This window comes from Gossypium arboreum, chromosome 6 (assembly GCF_025698485.1).
Source record: "Gossypium arboreum isolate Shixiya-1 chromosome 6, ASM2569848v2, whole genome shotgun sequence".
Classification (NCBI taxonomy): domain Eukaryota; kingdom Viridiplantae; phylum Streptophyta; class Magnoliopsida; order Malvales; family Malvaceae; genus Gossypium; species Gossypium arboreum.
This window is the reverse complement of record NC_069075.1, coordinates 2419332-2427659: the sequence shown is the minus strand read 5'-3', so window position 1 is coordinate 2427659 and position 8328 is coordinate 2419332. Positions and strand designations below refer to the sequence as shown.

At 32.7% G+C, this 8328-nt stretch overlaps 1 protein-coding gene across 3 annotated transcripts; it reads right to left on the bottom strand.

The window, feature by feature from the left end:
• Nucleotides 1-2941: 2941 nt before the first annotated feature.
• On the bottom strand, nt 2942-7180 carry LOC108485601 (boron transporter 4-like). Of its 3 annotated transcripts, none has more exons than XM_053029419.1 (14): nt 7061-7180; nt 6543-6669; nt 6371-6453; nt 6100-6292; nt 5880-6018; nt 5640-5805; nt 5381-5547; nt 5121-5294; nt 4936-5031; nt 4734-4850; nt 4258-4577; nt 3871-4153; nt 3648-3785; nt 2942-3235 (listed from the first exon to the last, which is right to left on the bottom strand). In XM_053029419.1, the coding sequence occupies exons 2-14, from the start codon at nt 6644-6646 to the stop codon at nt 3203-3205; spliced, it is 2013 nt and encodes a 670-aa protein (XP_052885379.1). In that variant the 5' UTR covers nt 6647-6669; nt 7061-7180; the 3' UTR covers nt 2942-3202. The 3 variants fall into 3 exon arrangements, with proteins under 3 accessions (XP_052885379.1, XP_052885378.1, XP_052885377.1); XM_053029418.1 differs by lacking the exon at nt 7061-7180 and adding an exon at nt 6754-7005; XM_053029417.1 differs by lacking the exon at nt 7061-7180 and adding an exon at nt 6754-7009 and having other exon boundaries at nt 3216-3785.
• Nucleotides 7181-8328: the final 1148 nt, after the last annotated feature.

The window sequence follows — 8328 nt, the reverse complement described above, 5'->3', positions numbered from 1 at the left end:
TAAAGCACAACATGTTAGCTGATTTTTCCTTTAACATCTAAGGCACATGCATGCTCATTTGTTTGGCTCAACTTCACTTATCTTCCATTTTCATCAAAAGAACATGAAACAACAACCATTTCCTTCATTTTAATTCATGACTAAATGCTCACAACACAACTAAAAATCAAAATATACTTCAAGAGTTAAGGTAGAATCAAGAAGAACTCATGAACCTCAAAATAGAAGCAAGGTACCAAGAACTTACCTTCAATTTTCCTCCTCCTAATGACCGAATACTCAAGAGCTTTCTCCTCTCCTTTCTCTTCTCTAACTTTCAGCTATGATGAACAAAGATGGACAAAACTTTGTTCTTTTCACCCCTTTTTCTTTTAATAAAACTTCATATTTCATCCATTTAATTCTTTAATACAAAAGACATGAAATTCTTATCATGAAACATTTACCTAACCCATTATCATGGAACATTTACCTAACCCATTATCATGGAACATTTACCTAACCTATTATCATGGAACATTTACCTAACCTATTATCATGAAACATTTACCTAACCTATTATCAATTTGTATCAATTTGTACCATAAATTATGGATATCAAGTGTACATTTTGTCTACAACAACATGATGGCTAGCCACTTCATGTAAAATGGGAGGTTTGTCATGCAAATCCTCCTATTTTTGCACTCCTATTTATTTGGTCACTTCAATTTAGCCTATAGCATTTTCAAACATTTTCACATAGGTCCTATTTTATAATTTCACTCACAAATGACAAAATTAAAGCATGAAATTTTGCCAACATTCACAGAATTCCCGAAAATTGGGGCGTTACAAGACACGTACCCACATTTAATTGCTTTGAAGAATTATGCTATCTTGGAATTGTGCATCGCATGCTTGGGCCTTGTATAGGTAAGGCTCTCTAAATTTTGTTAAGTCTTTATGCTGCCACATTAAGAACTTCAGAATTTTTGAGGAAAAAGTCTTCAGAAGCTTTGTGTCATCTTGAGTTTTTTCCACGTTGGAATATCTACCTTTTGTTTCTGTTTAGTAAGTTTCTAAGGGGTAGTTGTCTATTGTTGTTGCGGTTAAAAAGTGCATTTCAAAAGCACAGTAAAAAAAATACGGTGAAAAAGTGTTGTTTATTAATTTTCAGCGTTCTCCATTGTTGCAAAAGAAAATTGTGGTTGAAGGTTAAAATATTGTTTTAGATATGAAGTGAAAAGTTAAAATTAGTTAAATTATATGATATTTAAATAATTTAATATAATGGTACATGAAGTATAATTTTAAACACCTTTTAAATAATTAATATATATTATTTGTGAAATGAATGATACATAAAATCATTTAAAATTTAAATATAATATTAAATTATATTTTAATATTTTAATATAATGATACATAAAATATAAATTAATCTATTTTTATATATCTTTTAAATAATTAATGTAAACAAGAGTATTTTGATACTTTTCACTCTCAAACACAAATGCCAAAAGTTAAAAATACCTAAATATCAATTTTTGTGTTTGGGTGAAAAAAAACACTTTTGCAGAGTAGTTTTGACGCCAAAAGTCATGGGGCCTAAGCCTTTACCTTCTTGCTTTGTGTTTTAGGCATTGTTAGTAATAGTTTGTCTTGGTAAATTGTGATAAGATCGGTATTTGAGTGAGTATTTTTTCATAAGTTTCCTCTTGTTATGTTGTAGGACACATGTTCAAATCCCACTAATTGCAAATGTTGAGATTTCTTTGATGGGTGATTAAGTTCACATGCAGAATTCACCTCTTTAAACACCCAACGGAGCTCTCTCACTATTAAACTTGTCGCTTCTTCAAACACTCGAGCTCTCAGTAGAGTTGAGAGACAAAATCCCCATTAGGGATAATACCAACCAGGGATTAATGATCATTTTTCTAATTTGTCCCTTTAAAGCTTTGATTTAATAAAGGTAAAATTACACTTTGACCTTTTTTAAAAATGATAAAATTTTGATTTAATCTTTTAAAAATTACATTTTTACTATTGTAAAAATTATAATTTAATTTTTCCCCTAAAAAAATTTTCTGACTTCGCCCTTGATACCAACCTGTTGAGGGATGGTTTATCAACTTTCAACAAATGGCATTTCAAAAACTTCTCTTGAAAGAGTTAATTCCACCTATAGTAAATATGTACTTAAAGAAAAATATGTACTTAAAAGAAAAGACAAATAATTGAAGGCCATAGCTTAAACTAGTGGACTTGTAAAGAAAACGTAAATCTTCCAAAATCCCAAGTTGAAAACACTTAAAACAAGCTTAGTATATCTTTCTCAACACCCTGCCTCAAATGCCATTATCAAATAGATACAATGTTTGAGGTTTGCATGGCTTATGATAGGGGACCCTAATTGTTTGTTTTTTTTTTTTAAAACTTTTATATAGTGACAAAATTTTATTATTATAGGACCTTTCGTTCTCCAATCTTTTTTTGAAAAATAATTCTACTATCTCAACAGTAATATTGTCAATCGAAAATTTCTCTAGCCTCAATATTTTTCGTGTTTACAAGTATAATATTAGCCTCTAAGGTTCTTTTGTAGCTAATACTACAAGTAAAATGCTTTTTAGTGGTGAAATATTTTGGTGGATTTTAATTTCTTCGGTAAAATTAATTTTTTTTAGCAACTAGACATAATTTATGTTGAAAAATGACCATTTGCCAATTGTTATTGTTTTTGTTGTTTTTTTTTTCGTGAGGTTAAACTAATCAAGTAATTGGTTTGTTGATTTACCTGGTTCGTACAATTCAATTAAATTAATCATTAAAAATTCATAAAAATAAAAATAAAAAAATACTGCAACTAATTTTTAGTTTCGATTCCTCCCGGTTCACAAGTCAATTAATCTATTGTCTCTTTGAACTCATACCCCAATTGACTGGTCCAGTCAGGTTTGATCAACCAAGGTTTTCTTTTTTCTGTGAAAAAAAAAACAATGAAATAGATTTGCAGTTTACATGGAAATAGATTTGCGTGTTGAAGGTAGAAAAACACACACTACATGCATGTTTTTGTAGTTTACATAGAAATATATTTGGAAGAGCTAAGTGGAATTTTTCAGATTCTACCATGGAGGAAAAAAGGGGAAAAATAAAAGGAAAACATCTAAGAAGCGTATATGATGTTTATGTTTTTCAACTCTCTCTCTCAATCTCATTCTTCCTCAACAATATCCTTTGGATAAACCTGCAAAATACAAATATAAAAGACATTGTTATACAAAATTCATTGGCAAGATAATCATGCATGAAAAAATTATGTTATTACGGGTATGGTTAGGTTTTTCTAAGTTGATTCATGTATGTAAAGGATTCTTCAAGGTCATATCCCTATGTGTAAAATACGAATGTTAGATATAAATAATTTAAGAAAAATAAAGACTTAAAGAAATATAGTCAAAAAATTATCATGCACGAAGAAGCTATGTTACTCAATCGCAAGTACGAGTATTGGATATAGACATGCATGTCACAAGCGTATGGTTAGAGTTTTTTTGAGTTTTTTAATGTATTTGGGATATTTTTGAAAGTCATATCATTGTGCTTATATGTCACACATGAATGCCGAACACAGGTACGAAAAAACTGGAGCATCCTACCTGGCCCTTCCGCTCCTCACTGAAGCTAACAGTTCGGAGCTTTAACTCTCCTCTGCTTGTTGTCAACTCATCTAATAACTCAGCATCAAACCTTTCAACTGCATCAGCCTCATTCTCAAGACGAGATATATCCATTTCCTAACAAAAAAAAAAAAAAAATCAACATTTTTAGATGTTTTTGTTAGTTTTTTATGGCTCCACGAAAATGACCAATAGCAAATACCCTTGAAGAGAAGCTGAGGGATGTTCTTGGGAAGGCACCGGTAAGCTCCTCATATTCGGCCGCATCGAGTTCACGGAGATAATTTGGGAGAATGAGCTTTGGGAGAATGTATTGCCTTATGATGATGAGAAGGAAGAAGGGCAATGGAAACAAGATTCCAGCTATAGGAATCCATGTTACACCAAAGCATATGAGGAGATATATGAACTGGAAGAGTGTAAACATTGCCATAAATCGGTACGGTACTGACTCCACGAATGAAGCATGAACATGTTCCAACACCCTGCAAATTTGGATCATTGATGAAGCAGAGGAATTAGCAAATTGCCTAGGAATGTGTTTATTGTGAACAATCAAGGTACATGAAGCAAAGAGAATGCTGCATACTTGTATCGCCGGGTAGGTGTGATGAAGAGAAGTAACATCCTTTCCCAGAACTGATTACCGGGAAGACTATCAATGGCCATGTACGAGAAATATCCCCAAAGAACCGATGTAGGTATCAACTTGATTGCAGGCATAGCGCATACTGATGCAGCAACTAGGAGTGACTGCAAAAGATTGCTCACTCTCTGTTCGTTAACTCGAACCGGCAAGTAGGCATCAATATGCTTTTCGGGATCAAATGTTTCCTTTTTTATTTCTCCTTCATTTTCACCTTTCATAACAACCTTCTTCAAGTCTTCTAACTCTTTAACAACTGCAGTCTGTAATTGGAATAGTTAAAGGTCAGATGCAGGCATTGTATAAGACTTATCGTTATGTATTCGGAGAATACGGACCGGCAATTCGGGGTTGATGCAAAACTACGAGTTGTGGACTAAAATGTCATTTGCAATGTTTCAAGATAAAGGATCACTTACTTCTGGACTCTTGTCCATTTCGATGAAGACCGCTTGCATCTTGCCATATATTTCGGAGTCACTAGCTTTCAGCTTTATGCTTTCTTTCGCACTCTCCACCATTTTTCGTCGGATGACCTGCATTTCATACACGAAAAATTAAGCTTGTAACCAGGTCAATTATATTTAATAGGAAACTTTGCTTTAGAATGTATGTACCCACCTGCCCTTTGAGAACTGCAAGGCTCTTAGTATGCATAGGAGACTGTGGTAGGACTCCATTCGAAGGAGGGAGGCCGATTAGTCCACAAAGTAAAGTCTGCAAGCATGTTACCAGTGGTAAAACGTAAGCATACGATAAGATTGTTTATAATTCGGGTGGTGGTACCGTTCAAGCATGAGGTTTACCATGAATCCGAGCAGCAAAATGTCATAATGATATGCAGATGGATTCTTGAGATTGAATTCCTTTTGTTGTGCCATTTGCGAAGCAACGCTGTGGTCGAAAAAGTAAAGTCCTGCAATCATCACAGCTGGAATAAATGCAGCAAAGATGTACAATGGAGGGACCCTTCCCATATCCTGCAATTTGATTATTTATAACACTGTCAACCTTGAACCTTGTAGCCTTTTCTTGCAAGACATATACGATAAACGAGTATGGTTACCTTAATTACGGTCCAATGTTGTGTTGACGCAGATTCCCATGGCAGAGGACTAAAAAGCCTTCTTGGAACCCCAGAAGGAACTTTGCTTGGTACACTAAATGACATTGCTGTCCACACTACAACCATTAAAGGTACCCCATAATCTGCAATGAAGCTTCTAAACCACCCTGTACAACATTCAGCGGCCATTTATGAGAGCTTATTTTGTATACTAAATCTGAAAATAGTCAAATGCTATGAATCTGTTTGCTTGACAAACCTGTGCCATACCACCATGACCTCGCCCTTCGACTTTTCAAGGCAGTATAGAGAAGGCCAAGCGAGAATATGATTCCCAACAATCCATTTGTGTAAAGCCATTGAAATTGATACTTCTCTAACTTCGCGTCTTGATGTTCGGGAACTTGAAATTCACTCACAACTCCCTGCAATCGAATCATCAGTAGGTGTATAGAACTCAATATAGTAGATGATTTATTTTCTTTTGATCAGATTTTACCTTGATAGCCTCTTGAATAAACAGAACACTGATCAACATGCCGAAAAGCTCGCCTGCAATCCTTGTGAACCTATTAATTACCGTGCAAGCATTGAATACTGCAAGCAGAAACAACAAGAGAGCAGTCCAAACACAAACCCTGCAAAACATATATCAACTTAGAAGATTAAATACTTCCTAAAACTTCCGCAAAACTGATAACAACAGAGACTCGTTTTACCATCCGACCCAAGCCAAGTATAGTTCCTGCCCCAAGTCATCTCTTCCTTTTGCAAAGTTATACAAATATGTATACATGATAACAGTTGGCTCTGCAACTCCAAGAATCAAAAGTGGTTGGCCACCGAATATCGAGTGTAGAATACCGCAAAGGGCAGTCGATGCCAACGTTTCAACCGTGCTTAGGCTCCCATCTAAACCCAAATCCATGTTAAACATAACCTTTTAACTTCACCATTGAATACTGTTTCATGAATGGAACAGTGACAAACCTGTATCTCGGCTCAGTTGCTCTCCAAAGGCGATAACGGGGAGAGCAGAAGCAAAGAAGATATAGGTAGTTGGGGCTAATATCCTACAAAAAAGGAGAACAACTATTTGAATATATACCAAAATTTACTTTCATGTTACGCATTTTATCAAATGCATAGAGATGTATTATACCCCAGTCCTGAACGAAGACCAGTAATCCAATCTTGTTTATAGCAACCTGCTCTTCCTTTAACATCATTTGCAATACCCTTAAAAGGGGCTTTCAAGTTTTCCATTTCTAGTGGAAAAGATTTGGAAACTGAAATAGAAAATATGAACCAGTTGGATTGTTATTATATTGAAGTCATATTCTTTTATGAAATTCTAACAATTTAACACATACAAACTTTGACTTGGAAGAAGAAAAAAACAGGGCAAGATTTTTCAAAAGAAAACTTTGATTTTACTTTCATCACTATTTTCCTGTCAATCAAACATAGCATTAGTGCCTAACATGTTTGGTTTCACATTCATAACCCACCCACCCCTCACATGGTAAACTACATTATAAACATAAAAACATATACATATACATATACATATACATATATGCATTACATGCATGTATATATATAAAACAAATGATTCAAAACATGCAGATTGGATTATAGACAAAGATTTAGAAAAAAAAAAAAACAGGGTTTTTTTACCAGAAACTAAACAACAATAATAATATATTGAGAGACAATGGCAAAAAAAAAAAAATTGAAAAAAAAAAACAAAGGCAACCCAAGAACAAGAGTTTCCCTACATGTCTATATAAAACAGCCGTCAGTCTCTGGATGTTAGACTGGGGTTCTAAGTTCAAACTGTTAGTGACAAACTCATGTATTTGTATGATGCATTTTTTTTATTTTTATTTTTTGTCAATTTTAGGGCTGAGAAGAGAAAGCAATATAGCCAATGAGATTGGCCAAAAATTGTAGGGAAATTCCTTATGTTGCCTCATTTTGGTGGTGCCTATTCACCTAAACCCAACCTCCGTACATTTTTTTTCTTCAATAGGTTTAAATTATTATTTTTATTTAAAAATCGAACCGAATAGACCATTCAATCAATTTTTATTTGATGTATAATATTCCTTAAAATTAGAGATTCTCTGAACCAATCAAAAATCGATATAAAACTTGATTTTCTAACAAGACACGTCAAGAGTAAGTAAGGGTCTTGATTTAAAAATGGTAAAATTGTGAAATATATTCATTTTAAATTTGTGAGGTTACAAGATATCATAATCATAAAATTATATTTTGGTTTCTCTAAAAATTTATGTTTCAATTTTGACTAATTTATTTGTTTTTCGACCTTTGTCTAATTTTTTTTAAGATATAAAACTTGACCTCTTAATAGAGGTGGCGTGAAGGATAAATAGGGTCTTGATTTTAAAAATGATAAAATTGTAGAATAAATTCCTTTTAAATTCGTGAAGTTATACACTAATAAAATAATAAAATAATATTATGATCTCTCTAAAATTCATATTTTATTTTTAACTCCTTTAAAAGAAATTCTAATTTTGTCTATATCGTTTTAATTTTTCAAGTGAGATAAACAATTGATTACTGAAACATACTTTATTCTCATGAGTGAAAATTAATCTCTAACCACATATAACACAAAAACCAAGAACATATTTAATTAATATTGGATTTTGGAGTGGTAATTAATCCAATTAATCGTCATGGTAATACAAAACACTAGAATCTATGCTATTAATATTTTAATTTTCATAAATATATATATATATATATATATATTTGTTTTGTACGTAAAAATTTGAAGACATAAATAATAATTAATTGATTTAAATATTATGATAATAGTTTGATGTCAACGAAATATAGTAGTTGAGTTTTGGGTTCGGACGTATATGCCCCTATATGTTGTTTGTTTTAATTAAAATTATCTTTCAAATACA

Bases quoted from the DNA above. Each gene is read 5' to 3' on its own strand.
- LOC108485601 (XM_053029417.1), bottom strand. From the start codon at position 6,853: ATGCTATGTTTGATTGACAGGAAAATAGTGATGAAAGTAAAATCAAAG. The intron at 6,293-6,370 runs GTTTGTCACTGT...ATTTGGGTTTAG, and splicing joins GCAACTGAGCCGAGATACAG to ATGGGAGCCTAAGCACGGTT. The intron at 4,154-4,257 runs GTATGCAGCATT...CCAAATTTGCAG, and splicing joins ACACCTACCCGGCGATACAA to GGTGTTGGAACATGTTCATG.